Below are 21,592 nucleotides of genomic sequence, written 5' to 3'. Positions count from 1 at the left end.
AAGTAACTAAAGAAGTTTTAGATCTATTGGTATTGAATTACCAAGAAAGATTAAAAATGGATACGAAAGCGCAACGAAAAACGTTTTCCCATGAAATGTGTGTAAGGGGCCCTGATCGGAAACTCTAGAGCAATGCTCTCGTTTTGTCAGTTCTCTTGCAGAGTTTAAATGCTACGTCTTTTCACTTCCAGCGCCATAGGAAGAGATATTTAATTTTAGCTTCAGTGACATATGCTAGACTCTCTTCCTAGAAGCAGTGTATCTGCAGTAAAACTTCTCCTAAATTATCACTGTTACCCAGCACATATAAGTGATTGTCTCCTTGGTAACCAATCGGTTCAGCCAAACTAGATTTGGGCTCAGTTTTTATAGATTATGAAAGGACTGATTTTTTGCTTAATTTTTTTCTCTATATTTATATTGAAAAGTCATGTGGTCAATGTGTTGAAGACAGGCTGCTCTGAATAGACAAAATTTAAAAACCATGCAACCAGGTCAAGTCAAGCCAACGATTCGAGCAACACGTAATATAATCTGTTCTGCGAGCTCAAGGCTAGCTCCTCGAAGAGAAGTGACAGCATTCAAAATATTCCACAGGATATTGCACTAGTCATGCAGAAGCAGAAGTCAGCAGAAGTCATGCAGGCATCAGTAAAGTTACTGCTAACAAGAGTGTGTTTTCACCTTTTTGTTGTAGCGATGGATTACTTTTACTAAGAATCCAGAAATCAAAGTAAATGGGCAAAACTGATTGAAAACGAAATTGAGGGAACCGAGAACTGAAACGTGATTCAAAGAAACAAAGTCAGGTAATCAGGCAAAAGGTCAATATAGTATACTCAGTATGCAGTATAACTCATAGTAGGGATACTTCACAATGCACTGAGAGCTATAATCAGTATTTAACAGCAAATACCATACAAGTGGTTTCCAGTACAAAAGGCAGGTGATCCAGGCAGAGTAGTCGGTTGTACAGAAGATCCAGGATGGCCCGAGATAAGCTGCACACAACTACCACTGCTATAATAATAACAGCTGCCCTCTCCTGACACACTGACATCTGCTGGCTTCTACCACATATCTACAGTCGTGGCCAAATGTTTTGAGAATGACACAAGTATTGGTTGTCACAAAGTTTGCTGCTTCAGTATTTGTTTGTAGATCTTTTTGTCAGATGTTTCTGTGATATGCTGAAGTATAATTACAAGCATTTCGTAAGTGTCAAAGGCTTTTATTGACAAATTACGTTTATGTAAATAGTCAGTATTTGCAGTGTTGGCCCTTCATTTTCAAGACCTCTGCAATTCACCCTGACATGCTGTCAATCAACTTCTGGGCCAAATCCTGACTGATGGCAGCCCATTCCTGCATAATCAATGCTTGGAGTTTGTCAGAATTTGTGGGTTGTTGTTTGTCCACCCGCCTCTTGAGGACTGACCACAAGTTCTCAATGGGATTAACGTCTGGGGAGTTTCCTGGCCATGGACACAAAATGTCGATGTTTTGTTCCCCATTCACTTAGTTATCACTTCTGCCTTATGGCACGGAGCTCCATCATGCTGTAAAAGGCTTTGTTTGTTACCAAACTGCTCTTGGATGGTTGGGAGAAGTTGCTCTCGGAAGATGTTTTGGTGCCATTCTTTGTTCATGGCTGTTTTCTTAGGCAAAATTGCCCACTCCCTTGGCTGAGAAGCAACCCCAGGATGCTTTACTGCTGGCATGACACAGGGCTGAAATGCGGTGGAAATAGTTTTTTGGGGATTAAGTTGATTTTCATGGCAAAGAAGGACTTTGAAATGAATTGCAATTCATCTGAACACTCTTCCTAACATTCTGGAGTAAATGCAAATTGCCATAATAAAAACAGGCAGCAGATTTGGTGAAAATTAACATTTGTATCATTCCCAAAACTTTTGGCCATGACACTATAGACCCCCTGCCCCCACCATCAACTACATCTGTGCCAAACAGACAAGAGCACTACACATTTTTTCAGACTGAAGTACATTTAATCAGTTTAAAGGATTTATGTTCTTATGCTGTATACATAGAAATGATGTCAAATTATGTTGCATGATTAATATTAATGGTAAAAAAGCAAATCAACAAACTTCATTCCACTAAACAAGAATGACAGAAATATATAAAATAATATATAAAATAATTACCAGTGTACTTATCTGTAACATTTTTAAATGGTTTATAATTTTTGGTTTGTTTCCTGGAAACTGAATGTACCTCCATGTGCCGACTGACAATGATAGCTACTCTTCATGAGCAGCTCTGCTGCCAATGACTAACTAGTTTCACCTGATGAGCTGTATGTCATCTTGGTACGGAAACTGCAGTATGTCAGACAGGAAGACGATGCGAATGGCTGAGAGGGTCACAAGGTCTCTTTCCGCTCCACTGAGAACGTTTTTAAGAACAGATGTAAGAAGAAAGCTCACTGCATTGTGAGACTCTCCACATGCCTCTCATGAACTGTTTGATCTCTTGCCATCTGGCCGGAGATATCACTCCAAAAAATCAAGATCAGACACAATGTGCAATAGCTTAAGCATTAACGCGTGTCGGATGGCAGCGTGGGGAGAATAATGAACAAAGAAAAATGTATTTTGAATGGCAGGTTCACCTTCAAAGCTCTGTTAGATGGGTCCATCAACAACACCCACAATATTTGCAGTTACTGTCGATGTGAAATGAGTTACCACCGAAGTACATCTGGTCTTAAATACTATAGCAGGCTACGGCTTTTCTCAGAAGGATAGACGCATTTTTATGTCTTAACATATTATGATAATACTTTTTTAAATATAAATAATTTATTTATGGGTTACTATTATTATTTTTTATTTAGGTATTCCTTTAGCTATACATGTGAATGAGGTGGTCTGTCACACGCTTTTGTAATGTCTGAACTGCATAATTTACATCTTCCTCAAAGTCATTCTCTAAGAGAGTATGTCTCCAGTCAAATGGTATTCTTTCCGGAGATTTATTCAGTGTCTGAGATTGGATGTAGGCTTATTAAGTTTATTGGCATTTCTAATTCTTTCATATATATTTTTTGTAGTAAATTGTCACCACGCCTTTCCAGATCTTTGTAAAATTATCATATTTTCTCCAATTTACATATTATAGCTGGCTGATTTCGGAGTGGTGAGGACATTTTTCACTGCTCGGTCAGTTACAAGTAGTGAAATGGAGAATGAAGGGCAGACAACTGCAGAGCCAAACAAACTTGGGTGAGGGTAAGGACTGTCCCTACAGAACTTAACAATATTGTGACATTAGTCACTGTCAAGGATTGGATCCTGACAATATTGTTATAAGTTACCGCATGTTATCCATCCATCCATTTTCCAAACCGCTTATCCTACTGGGTCGCGGGGGGTCCGGAGCCTATCCCGGAAGCAATGGGCACGAGGCAGGGAACAACCCAGGATGGGGGGCCAGCCCATCGCAGGGCACACTCACACACCTTTCACTCACACATGCACACCTACGGGCAATTCAGCAACTCCAATTAGCCTTAGCATGTTTTTGGACTGTGGGGGGAAACCGGAGTACCCGGAGGAAACCCCACGACGACATGGGGAGAACATGCAAACTCCACACACATGTGACCCAGGCGGAGACTCGAACCCGGGTCCCAGAGGTGTGAGGCGACAGTGCTAACCACTGCACCACCATGCCGCCCCTACCGCATGTTATGTTAATATTAATTGGCCAACATTAGCATACTGATAGTGATGATGCAGATATCTTATGAGTGACATTTAGGTATTTCCCTTCCACTTTGAAGTAGCATTGCTGAAATATGGATTCGAACCAGGATTGTCCATGGATTGTACCATTGCAATTGTGTGATTTGGGAGGGGAAGGGTATTCACAATTTGTTGGGTAAAACCAAGTGGGGGGGGCAGGTAATTTTTGCACATTACAATAAAACTGATATTTTAGTCCTTGTTGGTATTATGAATAAATCTCAATGAAATTGTTTTGGATGGTATATTTTAGAACTGTGTATGTGGGATGTATTGTATTGAGGAAGATAATTGTTAGATTAATTGCTAAAGGGAGAAGTTGTTTTAGCCTGTTTTAGGTGATTTTTTTTGTTGTTGTTAATACGTTGTATTTGTGCACTTTTGTGAGAGAGGATAATACATTTTTGCACCTTTTAGAACTCCATGCCCTTCTCTGGTTCCCGAAGCCTCTGGCCTCTCAGCCATTCTTAACAGTCACCTTTGTGCTGTTACGCATCCGAGTGATTTAAAACTGAGAACCCCCTTCCCTCCCTGAAATAGTTTTTCTTTATTTTTTGTAAATATATAAAGTTTTTTTTTGTGTTAAATGCATATGTACCAATATCGCATTAAAAATCGTATCTCAAACCCTCTTCTCTATCCGTTGATGCTCTTTGTAAATCTTGGGTCAGACATTTAGGATAAAATGGCTTTTTGCTTTAAAAAGGTTGCTGACCTTGTGGGATATTATGTTGTGTAGCCTGAGGGCGAGACGTAGATCCAAGCGCGGGATGCTGGGAAGGTAAAAGACAGAAGTAGGATAGTGGCTGATATGTGGTCGATGTAAAAGGTGTTGCATTAAATAAAGTTCCCCGAATGCTACTACAGTGTTACCCTCATGCTTATTAGAATAGTCAACACAACAAGGTGTCAGAAGTGCACTGTGAGTAGCCACGATTCACTCACACCGGGGTGCAGTATAGGGAGAACAGTTTAGACATTAGTCCAAGACGTTACCTATAGTGCGCTTTGCTGAAAGTTTGCAGCCGTGCCATTGTGCATTCGTCCTGGAGGAGCTTGCAACCCCTGGTGCCAGATAGAATACCGGACCGAGAGCTACCTTCAGTACCGGAGCCGTTTGACTTCGCTAAGCCCCAAGATTGGCCCAAATGGATACGGCGATTTGAGCTTTTTCGCCTGGCAAGCAACCTGCATGTTTCCCTGGAAAACAACCAGGTGGACACTCTCATCTACTGCATGGGCGACGAGCCAGACGACATCTGGGCTGACACTCGTGGACGAGCAGAGAGGTACCTATAATGCCGTGTGCAACAGACTGGACTCACACTTTATAGTGAAAAGGAATGTGATTTACGAGTGAGCCAGGTTTAATTTTAAAAAGCAGGGGAAAAACGAGACTGTTGAGTTTATAACGGCCCTGTACCCGCTCGCCGAATACTGTCGCTACGATACTCTACACGACGAGCTTATCTGGGACAGAATAGTACACATGCAGCTAGACAGAGAACTGCCGCTGGAAAAAGCTACAAGCATGGTAAGAAGAAGTGAAACAACAACAAAGCAGCCTGCGTGGTGACTTAAATGCAACCGAAAAGGAGCCAGCACCGTCGACAGAATAATTAAGAGCGGCACAGCGCACAAAAAGGATAAATCAACAGTCAAATGAGCTTTCAAACCGGCCAAAGCAAAGTTTGCGACAGGCAGCAACAGGTGCCACAAATGCAGCAAATTTCCTTCCCATCCTAGGCAGCCGTGCTCGGCAAATGAGGTGAACTGTCGCCTGTGTGGTAAAAAGGAACATTTTTAGCGTGTGTGTGCTTCAGCCACAACGGTGCATGAGATAACTGAGGATGACATTGTGTTCCTGGACTCTGTGTCCACGGGAGAAGACCCATGGATGGTGGATATTCTGGTGCTTGGCACAAAAGTAAAATTTAAGATCGATACTGGAGCAGACGTGACTGCTATTCCAGAGTGGGTGTTTAATGACATTTATTCACGCACCCCAAAACCGGCACTGAAACCAGTGACGGGGAGACACCTGGGACCTGGTCGGCAAGCCCTTGATGTGCGGGGTGTTACTGACCTTCTGCTGCGAAAAGGACAGACAGAATCAGCAGAGGAGGTGTATGTGATAAGGAACCTGCACACAGCTCTTCTGGGCAGGCCAGCTATTGCAAGTTTAGATCTGGTAGCTCGGCTTGACAGCATTAAAAAGGAGACCCGGAAGAGAAATTACCCAAAGCTGTGCAGCGGCTTAGGCATTCTACGGCGGCCCTATGCTATCAAACTTCGATCTGATGCAGTGCCCTTTTCTTTAAAAACGCCACGGAGGATTCCGACGCCCCTCATGTGCAAAGTCAGGGAGGAACTTCAATGCATGGAGAGAATAGGCGTCATCAGCAGAATAGAGGAGCCGACTGACTGGTGCTCATGAATGGTGGTAGTGCCTAAAAAGAATGGTGGTGTTCGTTTATGTGTTGATCTGATAAAACTAAATGAAGCAGTATGCAGAGAGAAATACGTACTTCCTATCGTAGCAAGTGCTAAGGATTTCAGTAAATTCAATGCCAATACAGGGTTGTGGCAAATTCCCCTAACAAAGGAGATGGCAAAGTATACTACATTTATTAGACCCTTCGGGAGGTTTTATTGTAACCGTCTACCGTTTGGCATAAGTTCAGCTCCCTAGCATTTCCAGAACAGGATGGTGACAGAGGTTGCAGAGGGACTCCATGGTGTCCTGTGTCACATGGATGATGTGCTCGTCTGGGGGAAGACTGACGAAGAACATGATGCCCGCTTACACACTGTGTTAAGGAAGATTCAAAAGGCTGGCATTACCTTGAATGTGCAAAAGTGTGACCTGTCCAAGAGTAGGGTGAACTTTCTCGGTCACATTCTTTCCGCCCAGGGAATTCTCCCCGATCCAGCCAAAACAGAGGCCATTCTGAATATGCCACCACCACCATCTAGTGGAGAAGGACAAGCCGCTCAGAGACTTGTTGTCCAAACGGAACCATTGGGTTTGGGGACCAGACCAGGTTAAAGCCTTTCAGCTTTTAAAAGAAGAGTTGTCCTCAACTCCGGTGTTGGCCCTGTACGACCCCAACAAGGACAGTAAAGTGTCAGCAGACGCTTCATCCTTCGGGTTGGGGGCGGCCCTCACTCAGAAGTGGGCCGACGAATGGAAACCTGTGGCACATGCATCACGCTCCCTCTCCCCCACGGAGCAGCGCTATGCTCAGGTAGAAAAAGAAGCACTTGGCCTAACGTGGGCATGTGAGCGATTCAGAGATTATCTGCTTGGCATATACTTCATGATCGAGACGGACCACAAACCACTTCTCAGTCTCCTTGGAGCACAAGCTTTGGATACTCTACCTCCCAGAATTCAGTGCTCCCGAATGCGACTGATGAGGTATACATATTCTATTGTGCATGTTCCAGTGAGGGACTTATGGGATGCAGATGCACTTTCACGGGCTCCAGTCCGGACGAAGCCCCACCAAGGTGACATGGATCTAATGGCGATCGCAAGCATTTATGTTGACGTGCTGTTGGACAACCTGCCTGCAAGCAGCTCGTACTTAGACAATCTGAAGAAACACCTTGGAGCGGATAGCGCTGGCGCACAAGTGATGAAATGGTGCACGGAGGGGTGGCCCGATCGCTCTGGGTGTGTTGGACCACTAAAACCATAGTGGCCTGAGTGTACTTTCCTTACAGTACATGACACACTGTTGCTTAAAGGCACAAGGCTTGTGATACCCTCAGCACTGTGCAACGATGTTCTATCTAAACTCCATGAGGGACACTTAGGTGTGGTCAAGTGCAGGGCTTGGGCACGTCAGTCTGTGTGGTGGCCTGGCCTTAGCTATCAGCTGAATGAAGTTGTTCATAATTGCCGGATATGTCTGAAGGAGAGGGACAATCACAGAGAGTCACTTCTGCCTACTGTATACCCTTAGAGGCCATGGCAGAGGCTTGGAGTGGATTTATTTACACTGAAAGGGCAATTGCTATTCCAGGTATGTTGAAATTGCTTGCCTGTCTCCCGCAAAATCCTCTGTTGCGATTACTCATCTCAAATCAGTGTTTGCAAGGCATGGCATCCCCAAAACTTTGGTGACTGACAATCGGCCACAATTTTCAGCATTGGACTTTGCGCACTTTGCAGCTGCGTGTGGGTTTAAACATGTGACAAGCAGTCCACTGTTTCCTCAAAGCAATGGGGAGAGCCGAGAGAGCAGTTCAGCCCTCACTGCTGCATCAAGAACAGTCCTGAGGTCCTGTAGGGTGTGAGACACAAGAGCACAGTCATCTGCATACTGTAGCTCGAGGACCTTCAACCTGTACAGCTTAGTGGTTGCTTGCAGCCTCCTCATGTTGAAGAGGTTTCCATCCAGCCTGTAGGCTACTGTTACCCCACTGTTGTTCTCCTTGTAGAAAAGCAGGGTGTGACAAGCACACACACACACACATACCCATTTAAATGGGGACCTTCCATTCATTTCTGTGGGAAAAATCCTAATACCAATCACGACACCCTTAACCCCAACCCAGCCCAACCTTAACCATAAGTAACCAAACCAAATACAAGTCTTTCGGCATTTTTTTTTTTTTTTTTTTTTTTTTTTTTTTATTGCAGTGACCAATTTTTTAATAAAATCGATGTTGTCCTTATTAAGACTGGGAAAATGGTCCCCACAATGTAAGGTATACTTGGATCTCTCTCTCTCTCTTTCTCTCTCTCTTTCTCATGCATGCACACACACATACAATATGTGTATATATACACTTTATGGACAAATGTACTGGGACACCTGGCTATTACATCCACCGGTACTTATACAGTACAGCAGGAACCTTCATGACATCCCATTCTAAATCCATAGGCACCTATATGGAGTTGCCCCCCCTCTACAGCTATAACAGCTGGCACTCTTCTCGGAAGGCTTTCCACAAGATTTTAGAGTATCATTGGGAACTTTTGCCCATTCATCCAGAAGAGCATTTGTGAGGTCAGGTTGACAGGGCTCTGTGCAGGCCACTCAAGTACTTCCACACCACACTCACCTTGTCTCCACATTGTCCTCCCACAGACCCGCTTCCCAGCCCGGGGTGAGATACTGTTGGAGGCCCAGGGCAAAGAACTGCTGTTGCAGGTTGAACGTAATGAGTAAGTGCCACCCCCTCCCCTCAGGTCCGCATGCAAACCCCTGCACACAGCGTATGGTGATCAAGGCTTCAGGCTTCTGGCTTCCAGCTTCAGGACAGCTGTTCTGTGAAGAAAGGTGGTAGGGCTGATATATATCCTACATTAAAAACATGTTTTGAAGTTTTCCGTAGCTTATTTGACATTGCAGTCAATGCTCAGTCTCCCACTTAACTGGAACCATTGTTATATTTTTTGGTAAAACTGTACTTGAGGGTGAACAAGTACTTAGTAGCAACTCAGTCACTACTGAATTGCAAATCGTGAACAAATACAGCAGTTAAGTGATAAAATATATGTCACAATTCATTACTGATGAACAAACATGTGATCACTATTTCGCTTATGTTCAAAACTTGTTCCTTCAGCAGTTCCTTCAGTAGTTCACAAATATTTACAGTACTAACAGATATGATAACAAATAGATACAAAAATCACAAATAGTGACTCACCATATAGGGTCTCAGTGCCTGACATTTTACCTGCAGCATAGGAAAATCTGTCACTGCTCTTACCTCTGTGTACTCATCGTATTCATCCATACATTTTCTATACCCGCTCTTCCTACTCCATGTCATGGCTTTTCAGAGCCCGGAAGCTATGAGCACAAAGCAGGAAACAACCCAGGATGTGGTGCCATCCCATTAAGAAGCACACACACACACACACACATACACACACACACCATTCACACCTACAGACAACTTAGGATCTCCAATTACCGGAGTACCCAGAGGAAAGCCCAAAATTACAAGGGGAGAACATGCAAACTCCACACACATGGAGCCATGGTGGAGACTCGAACCCGGGTGCCAGAGGTGTGAGGCGACAGTGCAAACAAAAACAACGGTCGTGTAAAACAGTATGAAATTATATATTATCCAGTGGCGAAAATTAACACCAGATGGTTGTAGGGGAAACACACACACACTGGAAAATGTTACTTCCAAAACTTTTCTCCACATTTAAGGCTAAATATAAGTATATCTATTGACTGAATTTGTACTTTTGTTACAGTGGTGGATGGTACAATGCCATAAACAGGTGGAGTAAGCCAACGGAATAACCAGCTACGCCACCCTGGTACTTTCACCCAGGGATATCCGTGCAATGGCTCTCCTACTAGCCTAACACTAGAGGCACACAGGTTTGGTCCACCGTCAGCCAGGAGCAAAGACCTGGTTCCAGTACAAAAATATTAATATTTAAAAATATTTTTAAAGCAATACACTGAATATGAGCAAGAGTGTGGCAGTGTGGTAAACCACACCCCCTTAAAGAAGTCAGCTTCTTAAAATAGGACCTCAGATTCAGCCCTGACACACTTTACTCAGATTTATACACAGTTATGGGGAGGCACTAGCGGCAAAACCACAAAAAAAATTATAAATCCAACAAAACCAAAGCACCTGCGTAACAGACACAAACACGTGCACACATACTGCACGGCATTACAATCCTAGTAGCACAATACAAAATCCCAGAGTGCCAGCCTCCTCATGGTTCGTCCCCCCATACCTGGTGAAAGGCAAATCCGCAGGTCAATTTAAGAAGTTTACAATACACAAACAATGACAACACAACCGATACAAGGTAGATTGCCCTCTCATGTGATTTAACAGGACGGTAATTACAGTCAAATTACAAATTGCATTCCCGACCACTTCTGCAGTACAGTCCAGCAACTCGACGGCTGTAGAATAGCACGGCGGTTTTCCAAAGTGAATGACGTAATCTCAACATCAGGGGCGAAAACAGCTGCGATAAGTCCAGGCCGTCCCAGGATACAACTTTAACTAAGACTATAATTATCCTGAATGTTATACACCAGCATCAATACTCAATATACCAGATGGCGACTGAACACTAAAAGCAAAGAAAAAAAAAAAACACTAACCCACCTCTGCCCCACTTGCAGCTATACTGTAACAATTAGGGCTGCCGCGATTATTCAACATGAATATTTTAAATCGACACATCTTTTTTATTATTTTAATGAAATTATGATTGATTTCTAAATTCACTACATGATTATGGGTGCAGTTCACATTATAATAAAACAAAAATGTTGTTTCACACTGTGTGTGTGTAAAATAGTTGATAGATTAATCTATAGTGTAGGTGGGCCAGTTTGGATGTGGGTTGGGTTGGATGTCCAACCTTGCCTTCCCATAGGACGCAACGAGATGCTTCTCAAATTACCAGCATATGTACATGTGAGGGTATATTTATTCATAAATGTCAAAAATGATTCATTTAATTTTAATGTGGAATTGTGTACAGTTATCATGGGACAGATGGGGAACAAGGGACCCAAATGCTGAGCAAACAAGTAGCCAAAACATTATACATGAATCTAAGTTAATCTAAGGGGTGGATCCTGTTTATGCTGTGGAGTGAAGGGAGAAGGAGGCAGTCATGCAGACGCAGGGATATCGCTTCAGGCATAAACACTCAGAAGGGGATCGGGACACTCACTCACTGGGCCAGGGGACACGTTGAAGCACAAGAGGGAAAGCAAGCAGTCGGGATTAAAAAAGGAAGATTAAATGGAAATGTGTCTACAAGTTCTCGCAAAGAGTAGACCTGTGACCTATACTTTGAAGCGGGGTTACTGACTTATCGGGATAACTTGTTGGATTGGACACTTGACAAATGGATAGGAAACCACTGAAAATGAGCACAAAAAAAAGAATTTAAAAGAGACTACACAGGACCTATCAGAGATCTTCTCCCAGAAATGGCATAACAAAAACGTATAATGTTAAAATGGAGAACATCTTTCTGTTATTGTGTTCTATGTTTTGAAAGTTGCCAAGAAAGTAGTTTCTGAACGTCAGTGGCAGGACCTCGGTGGGAGAATGTGGGAATGCTACCGGTATACAAATCGCAAAAATGGGAGTAAAACTTAAGGGGGACCCCAGCTGAGTCGGCAGGAGTGATAGTAGGTGTTTTGTTGCTGTTGGTGTCTGTGTGTTCACTCCTGTATAGAGTGCTAATCCTGTGCTGACGCTGTTGTTGATTGCTGATTGGATTAGCCTGTTTGGTACAATCCAGGGGTGGGCTAACTTCTCTGGGGGCTCTAGCCTGACATGTGGGCCATAGGAGATATTTTTTGGAGGCGAAAGAGAAAGATAATTAAAAACAACGGAACATCAACAATATGCTAAACAAAAGCAAGTGGGAGAGGAGTATCACGCCACCTGATTGATTTTAAAATTTAAGATATACTACATTATTATTTAAGCCAAATATTGGAGTGCAGGGCCCAGGGTTGTTGCTGCTCCCCCCCACCCCCCAGATTCCGCCCCTGGTACGATCTTTCCTCCCATGTATCTCCCTTTGCAGTCTTTCCTGATGATGATATTTTATTTGCCATTTGTGCAAGTATGAGTACAGTTACATTGGAATGTCTCTTTTCACATATCTCATCTTGCTCACAGACACATACTGGTGACTGATGTGAAGCCCAAAAGGAGGGCGGGTGCCACACGTTACCCTGGGGTCGGGGGAGTCCCAGAGCAGTACCTCCTACTGGATGTAGATAGTGTATTCACACACACATTGTTTTTGTCCCCCATGGTCCTTGGCTGAGCACCTAGACCCTGATACAAAACATCTGTATATATTTACACAAAGCCAGTCAGAGCACCGACTCTGACTTTAGGGCATCTTCAATACCGAAAAGGAAGTTTTTGCTTCCTTTGTACACTGCACCTCTTCCGATTCCCCCTTTCGTGTCATGCTTCAGAAGTCAGCGTCCGGTTCTTTAGATTTGAGGCTCTCGTCAGGTGGAGACTTGTTTTTGGGTTTAATTTAGTTTTTTGTTTTTTTTCTGGTAGTTTTTTTGGTGGCTCCACTAATTTTCCAGAAATTTAATTTTAGGAGGAAAAAGAAAATCAATTTTACATTTAAAGAAACAAGACAATTACAAAGCTTAATTGCATTAATTATGGATTTTGAGAGGAAGAAAAAATACCTTGTTTCCTTTCAAAGTAAAAATAGAGTATAAAGCCAGCCATGCGTGACTGTGAAAGAAGCCTGTTAATTTGGTTTTTGAGTACAGCTATAGTTTCAGTAGCTGCACTAGTCTTGCCCTTTGCCTTGTTTTCATAGTGAGCAATACTAAGTAGCAATTTGGTTCCTGTTGCATAAGACATTTATTTTGCATTTATTTGCATTTATTTTATGATTAAATAGGTGACCAATACTGGTTTATATTTTATAAATATAAGCTCTATGAGTCAGGATAATTTACATTGCAGTGTGATATACGGGTTTTGATATTGATTCGAGAGCATATTCACAGATGCTTCTGTCATTATATCATGAACATCTTATGAGATGCATAGGTTTCCTGCTCCTATATTTCTGAGAGCAGTGTCCCAGCTGTGGCAAATCATACCGCTGCAGCCATGGGGCTACATAATGTGTCAAAGATGTCAAAAGCTGCAGATCTGCTTATAGCCGTGCAAACAGTGCAAGTGAACACCCCCGTCTATCCCGCTGTTCAATTTCCAGCACAGAATTGGATCATTACTGGGAATTTGGCTTCCAGGGTAAAGATTTTAGCTACTGGGAAGATGGTGGCGCAGGAGGTAGTGCTATCGTTCAGCAAAGTGTCCTTGAGCTAGACACTGAACCCCAAATTGCTCCTGGTGAGCAGGTTGGCGCCTTGCGTGGCAGCCTCCGCCACCGGTGTGTGAATGTGTGTATGAATGGGTGAATGTATGGGTGAGGCATGAATTGTAAAGCGGTTTGAGTACTTTTAAGCGTAGAAAAGCGCTATATAAATGCAATGCATTTACTTGCAAAAAATCCAAGACTTGCAAAAAGATGTTGAAGATGTTAACAGATGTTAGGGGAGAAAATTTAAATAATTACATGGAGGCATATATACTTTAGCTAGATACATGGGCATTGCCGCCACATTTCATAATTATTTGTTTGGAGCCCCCCCCCCCCACATTTAACATAAAATATCAGTTTTATGCCAGTGCCCCCCCCCCACTCACACATTCAAAATGCTTTATGCATTAAATTTGGAAAAAAAGATCTTAATGTTTCAAAATATACTTAGATGTGTGTGGGTGAGGTAATTGGTTATGGAAAGTGCTTAAATCACATTCACAGTTTGAGATAAATACAGGAATTCCACAACAGGAAGTAAAAGAATGTTTAAAGTAAATAAAACGATACTGTATTCCTTCCATTGTGATTGTATATCAATATCATTACATAATCTGAGAAATACTGGTTAGTAGTTGAGAGTTCATGTGGTTCACGAAATAATATACCAATAATATATTATTGTATATAATAATACATATTAATAATAAATAATATAACAATGTAACAGTGCCGTGTCTTGCTTTTGACGATACAGTGAACGGAAAGCAGTGTTGGAACATTTATTTATCCCTGTGTCTTCCTCTTCCAGTCAGCTGCTGGGCCCGAATTTCACAGAGACTCATTACGAAGACGGGGTGCCTGTCACCCTCATCCCTGATTACACGGTAAGCGAGCGCCTTTCTCTCCACACCACATCTCGCATCCTCCTCCTCTCTGGACATCCGCTTGCTATTCTTGGTAATGAAATTTTGTCCTACATAGTCTCCTGGCAAACAGTCATGAGACATTTGAGACGTAGAGTAAAAAAAAGGAACTCTACGCTTTTCCATCAATACTGGAAGAGCAAAATCACAACCAGAACTGCGTGAAGTTGATCCCACCTTAGCCCCTGTTTCAGAGAAAAAGCAAATCGGTGAAATGGGCTGATGGTAAGATAGTAGGATAAGAAATGTACAATCTAAGCTTGCATTCAGTATTGTAAAAATTATGCGTTTTCTCCGACTGGGTGTGCGTATATACAAAAAATGAAAGTCTTTCACGTTGTTGTGAAGCATTGACTCCAGCACACGCACTGAGGGTGATCCAGGAGTCAGTTGTGAAGCATAGAGTAATCCATTTGTAAATTCTTCAGATTTTATCTAGATCTAAGTAGACACAGCTCAGACATACTGTGGCCACAGTTCATACTTTTAGGATGTTTGAAGAGAAGCTAAAAAACGCTCTGTGCTGGAAAATGGCTACTGCGGTTTCAGAAGCAAACCCAAGTGGCCACAATGTCTCCTCTTGATCACGGAGCATCTTCTGTAACAACCTCATCTCAGACCGCAGTGGTTGTTCTCATTGTAGTGTCTCTTCTGTACGTTGTTGCCTTCTTGGCAAACTCCTCTCAAGATCAAGTCACAGTATGGAATAGTAAGAATAGGAAATCTACTGAACAAGAAAATACATTCAGACTTTACAAATATAGGTGATAGCAACCACACAGCTCTAACCGGTTTGTCTTTTCACTTTTCGGCCTTTCAGCCTCTATTGCTAATCAAACAAATGATCATCATACTTATTCTTGGAGATAACAGTCCATCATGCATTAAGGCCTTTGACTCACTCAGAAATTTTGAACAGTCATGTTAAGAAAGTTTTTAACAGAATACAACTTTGCAAATAGATATTTTTTAAGTTTCTGGTTAGAGAAATGTAAATTTATGGATGTTTTTCTCAAATTGTATTGTTCCCTGGGGAGTGCTTTTATGTTGCAACTTGGTAGTAAAATTCAGCTGCGCTGTCTTTCAAATGGTCATGTGGATATGTTAGCAACCAATGGGGATTTTGATGCAATAAAAGAACTAACAATGGCATTCAAATCATTGCGATCTTCTTTCTCTCCTTTTCTCTTTTCTTGTTTTCAGGATCACTGCTACTATCATGGGCACGTCATTGGACACTCTGACTCCTGGGTCACCCTCAGTACATGCTCTGGAGTCAAGTGAGTCACACGTCCCAGAGTGTAAGGAACAGGGACTTTTCTTTGAGGACTCAAAATTGATATTAAAGGCACAGTGCATTCAATCTTAGTCTAGGAGAGCCAGGTGGAGAGTTTTTGGTGAAGGGAATTTTAGCATCTGCTTTCCATAGTAATGATATGATGTGGCTACAAGTAAATGTTGTGGCCCTGTTCAAAGATGGAAACCAAAGAATTAATTGACAATTTGTTCCTCTGAAAAGTAATGAAATATGAGCTAAAATAAAAGCTAACAGCTTGGAAAACCATAAATAGCGATAATTTTATTTTGTGCATTTAGACTGACAGTTCCTTCTTTTGAGGTAGGTTTTAAACAATGGACTCATTACATTTTTCAGAACAGTTTCCTCCACTTTAAAATAACGTGTTTCTCATTTAAACTGAATTAGTGGAACTGATGAATAAAATCCCAGTTAACACATAAAGTTTTCAAAAATAATAACAAAAGCGTTTAATAGCACAGAAAATAATAGCTAATAAGGAAAATATGTCCATCGATACATAGACTGCCTTAACTTTTTATATGCCAAATTCGTGAGCTTGTCTGGGTTTAATTAACTTTAGTCGGCCACCCTGTGCAAATGTATGTATGAAGCTGGGAGAGGACTGGGTCTTGTTCTGATACCAGCTGGAGTTTGATAGAGACAGCTGCCTTTAGGGGTGTGTGCAACATCTGGATGAGGTCTGGCTTCTGAGACAGAGTCAGGCACTGCAGGATACAGGGTGGAGCGAAACAGCAGATCTGACACGATGTTATCATGACCTGGGGTGAAACACTGGGTGGAGCAGAACAGCAGATCTGACACAACGTTATCATGACCTGGGGTGAAACACTGGGTGGAGCAGAACAGCAGATCTGCCACAACGTTATCATGACCTGGGGTGAAACACTGGGTGGAGCAGAACAGCAGATCTGCCACAACGTTATCGTGACCTGGGGTGAAACACTGGGTGGAGCGGGACAGCAGATCTGCCACAACGTTATCATGACCTGGGCTGAAACACTGGGTGGAGCGGGACAGCAGATCTGCCACAACGTTATCATGACCTGGGCTGAAACACCAGGTGAAACTGTACTGCTGCAGTTGCTCTGACCACCAGTAAAGTCGGAGTGGCTTGTGCCATGTACCAGTTGTTGCAAGCAAGGCTGCCAGTGCCTGGTGGTCGGTGCACAATTTAAATGCCCTGCCCTAAAGGTACATGTGCCTTCGCTCACAGGCCCAGACACGGGCTAGAGCCTCACGTTCACCTACAGAATATTTTTGTTCAGTGGCGGCAAGAGCACGGGTGGCGAAGGCAATAGGTCGGTCCACTCCATCCTGCAGCTGTGACAGTACAGCTCCAAGTGCCATAGCTCAGGTTACACAAGTGACAGAGGTACTGTAGGGCATGAGAGGGCATCCAAATGCAACATGTATCTTTCAGCAGCAGCTGAAGCAAAGGAGCTGTGGTAGCAGAGTAGTGAGGCAAATAACGCAGGTTGTAGGCCAAGGAAAAAGGCATCCTGGGCAGAATTTGTGGGTTCAGAAATAATGGCCTCAATATTAGACTCAAGTCGGATGAGGCCCTCAGCCATGAGGTGGAATCCCATAAACTCAATGGCAGGTACAGAAAACCCAAATTTTTGGCTGTTAAGCGTGAGGTTAGCACCTCAAAGCGTGAGGTTAGCACCTCAAAAACTCCATATGGAGGCGTTCATTGTGGATGGCAGCTGTAGACCCATGGACAGCTATGTCATCAAGGTACATGACCACCCCAGGGATCCCAGTAAAGATAGTAGCCATAATCTTATTGAAGCAACTGCAGGGCAGAACTAAGCTGAAATGGGACCCACGTTTACCGAAACACTCCAGCTTGCCTCACAAAAACCGTGAGGTTCCGTCTGTCAGGGGAAAGAGGGATCGGGAGACGACAGTGTGAATAGCTGTAAAAGCAGTGGAGGGTGACAGTGCTGTGGAGTTTGCAGGGGCTGAATGGCGTACTTTGGCAAAATATTTAGCTCTGCAGCAGCATTGGCACCGTTGCCCATGAGCAGGACAGTTCCGGGCTCTAGGAACATGAGAGAATGAGCCACATTTCCCACAGCCTTCAGATGAAATAGCGCTAACAGGTGGTTGTGATGCAAATACTTATTGTGCAGCGGGGTAAGCTAATTTAGATGTGAACTCTCCTGCTGTTTCAATTTGAAATGCTATTTGCATAGCGCTAACGAGAGAGAGATCATCTGCTGATGTCAACAGCCGCTCTCTAACTTTAGGCTTGTTAGTGTTCAGCCAGGTGATCACGAATGAATTCATCCTGCATGCCACCAAATTTACAAAGGCCTGCTAAAACACACAGATTAGCCACGTACTGGTGTACAAACTCACCTGGCTGCTGTCGCCTTTGGTGAAAAAGGATCCAACGCAGGATGACAGTTTGTGGAGCTGCGAAGTGAGAACCTAGGAGCGAAATAGCATTTTCATACGTCTCTGCAGGTCCGAGCGTCCGAAAGATCCGCTGTCCTTCCGTTCTGTTTCTTCTGAGCTTTGCTGACTTTGTGCAGTCCCAGGGCATCCAAGTATGTTTGGAACGATTCCAGCCAGCGAGTCCAAGGAACAGGGGGTTTGCCAGGAAGTGCAAGAAAAGATGAAGGTTAGCTTCACTCTCAGCTGTGGTGATCATGGTGCATGCTCTGCTGCGACGGCACAGTCTGTCTCGTCTCCTTGTAAGTCTGCATTCGGTTTTGTTTACATCTACCGTATCTATTGTATTTACCACGCATTTATAATGCCGAACCTGAAGAAGGTTTTCTGGATTACATTCATAATCCTTTGGATCATCGACGACTGTTCAGCGCTAAAACCAATGGGTAATGGCCACAATCCACTCACCTACAATAGGGGGGAGCTTCTCCAACTGCAGTCGTCCTTTACCTCAAGAATGGTGGTTGCTCTTCCTCCGGAGCTTCGCCCGGGGAAAAGTTGTAGGTGAGGAGCTTTACACTCCAGGCTGAGGAGGCGACCCTTCAGACCACCGCTTCCCTCTATCATACTGGCCAATGTACATTCACTCCAGAATAAAATGGACATATTGCATGCCATCTTTCAGCATGACAATGACCTTAAGCATAAGGCCAAAACCACACTGGAATGGGTCAAAAACAGAAAGGTGAATGTTCTGGAATGGACGAGTGAAAGCCCTGATCTTAAGTCTGTTGAGAATCTGTTGCACTATTTGAATGGGGCAGAGGTGCCGGTCCACCAACCCAGAGTATCTATAAATTCCATCAAGAAGAATGTGGAAGGATCAATCCTGAACAATGTGCAAATCTGATTCGCACTTACCTCAGAAAGAAAACAAAACAGTTATTGCAGCAAAAGGGTTCTCAACAAACTACTAATGTGTAGGGGTTGAATACTTATGCAAGCACTACATTTTTGAGAATTCAGTTAAATATCTACATAAAATGGTTCATTTTTACTTTGGAAATGTATTGTTACAGCATAAGACTTCACGATAAAAATATTGAATGGACAAATACGTGTACAAATCTTTTGTCATGGATAAAATTATGATGACTTTCAATAGGGTTGAATACTTTTGCAAGCCACTGTAGGTCAACAGTTCTCAATTCCTACTGTAAACAGCATGGATAAAGCCCTGCTTCCCCCTCTTGAGTTACCTGACTGTTTACAAGAACCTTTTCAAGGCCAACCGAAAGTCCTTCTCTTTAGTCTCACTAAACTCCTCCCACACCAGAGTTTTTGCTTCAGTAACCCCCAAAGCCACTTTCTGCTTGGCCTGCTCAGAGTCCCACATGATAACCAAGCTCGGACGGCTTCCTTCTTCAGCCTGACCGCTCCCTTTAACTGCTGGTGCCTACTACTGCTTTCAGGGATTTTCCACCATGACAGGCACCAACAAGCTTATGGCCACAGCTTGGCACAGCTGCTTCAGCGATGGAGTCCTGCAATATGGCCCACAGGATGCAAGAGAAGTTCTGCCAGAGGTGTGAGTTAAAGATCTCCTGGACAGGGGCCTCTGCCGAAACACTACCAGCATACCCTCACTATGCAGCGTGAAATAGTGTCCAGTCCCTATCCAAGAATTCGCTTCCAGTGACTGAGCTGCATGTTGAAGTGGGTCCAACTATATCTAGTCGGTATCTCCTGCACCACCTCAAGCTTATTTCCAACCAGAGGGGTTACACTCCATGTACCAAGACCCAGCTTTGGTAGCCATCGATAGGTCCATTGAGACCCCTGCCTTTGAATACCATCCCATATTGCACCCAACCCCCATGGCTCCCCCTGCAGGTGGTGGGCCCACAGGAGGGCATATTGCATCTTTACGTCCGATATTGAGGAGCAGTACTGTTTTAAGGGAAGGTTAGATTCTTTCATTTATGCAAAAATCCGAATATCCCTTCCATTTCTCTGTGTTCTGGATATGGGTTACAGATAGTCTACTGTAGGGTAGTGAACATACTGAAGGCCTCAACTGTAAGAATTAAAAGATTGGATTGTAAATGTTTTTAAAAACTCTAAATAAATCTTCATTCTGTACAAATTTTATCTGTACCAGCCTACACACTAATATTTTGAATGTTTTTAGGATACTATGTTATCTCAAGACCTATTAATACTCAAACTTACCTGAATTATCACCAAAACAAATAGTTTTAGGATAATGAATGAACGGGGCAGTTTGTTTTATAGGCACCATATGATATGGGTCTTTTGAAAATGTTTTCCACTGAGAGATGCAAAATACTGAATTCACCAATGTAGATATTTGTAAGGAAGAAAATCCTGCAGAAGACAATACAGGAAATAATGGAACTGCACTTTGAACTTGAAAGAATTAAATGTATGTAGCTTAATTCACAAAATGAGGTGATACGTCGTGAGCTTCCTTGTGATTAATGTTAAATTGTAAGAGGACATGAACACAGTCAATAGGAGTCAGTATATTTTAAGAAATAGTTGGCTGTAATTCATTGGAATTAGAGATTTTATTTGCATATAGAGGTGACAGAGATAATATACAGAACAAAAAATTTGGTAACAATCTTTTTAATGTAGTGACAATGCTTTCTGTAGGAGCTATCTCCGTGCTTTAGTTGAAACTATGCTTTTGAAGATTTCCTATAGCTAATGAAGTGCTAATGAAGCTGCTGTATAAGAACACCTAACAGCAATGCTTCCTTGATCTTGCAGAAGTATATAGGCATTTGTGTCTTTGCCTATCCCATCTTGTTCTTTGTAGCTTGGAGATCACAGTGCAGGTCAGCAATCATGTGGCACCCCTGAAGCTCAGGATTAAGGGCTCTGCATCCATCCATTTTCCAAACCGCTTATCCTACTGGGTCGTGGGGGGTCCGGAGCCTATCATATTTTTATATATATATATATATATATATATATATATATATTATAATTTGTATAATTTGTAATTAGAAAAGTAGCTATCATGTATGCTCAGTGTTCATGGGAGTCAGAGCATGACTTGGTTGAGAGCATCTTCAGCGAGTTCTGACTCAAGCCAGGTATGACAGCTTACTGAGGACAAATTAAACTCTTTTCACGTATCACACCAAAAGAACATCTCACAGCTTATCTCCAAATGTTCCAGCACAAGGTCTCCTTTTACCCGATTATTATTTATTCCAATAGAAACTTATATACTGTCACGTATATACTGTAACAATAGCGCATCAATTAAATATTTACGTACTTCTCAGGACCACGC

General features: G+C 42.8%; 1 protein-coding gene across 8 annotated transcripts in view; it reads left to right on the top strand.

The window, feature by feature from the left end:
- Positions 1-21,592, top strand: part of LOC125723230 (disintegrin and metalloproteinase domain-containing protein 33-like) — a 64,979-nt gene that overhangs the window by 20,765 nt on the left and 22,622 nt on the right. For all 8 annotated transcript variants that reach the window (XR_007386820.1, XR_007386817.1, XR_007386816.1 and 5 more), the window contains exons 3-5: positions 8,876-8,952; positions 14,429-14,504; positions 15,747-15,823. Coding sequence is in view for 1 of the 8 variants with exons in the window: in XM_048999640.1 (XP_048855597.1) it covers positions 8,876-8,952; positions 14,429-14,504; positions 15,747-15,823 (230 nt within the window). In the remaining 7 variants the exon portion in view is untranslated. The remainder of the gene's footprint in view (positions 1-8,875; positions 8,953-14,428; positions 14,505-15,746; positions 15,824-21,592) is intronic.

The sequence above is a fragment of the Brienomyrus brachyistius genome, unplaced genomic scaffold (assembly GCF_023856365.1).
Source record: "Brienomyrus brachyistius isolate T26 unplaced genomic scaffold, BBRACH_0.4 scaffold46, whole genome shotgun sequence".
NCBI lineage: Eukaryota > Metazoa > Chordata > Actinopteri > Osteoglossiformes > Mormyridae > Brienomyrus > Brienomyrus brachyistius.
The sequence above is the reverse complement of the archived record's forward strand: the minus strand, read 5'-3'. Positions and strand labels throughout refer to the sequence as shown.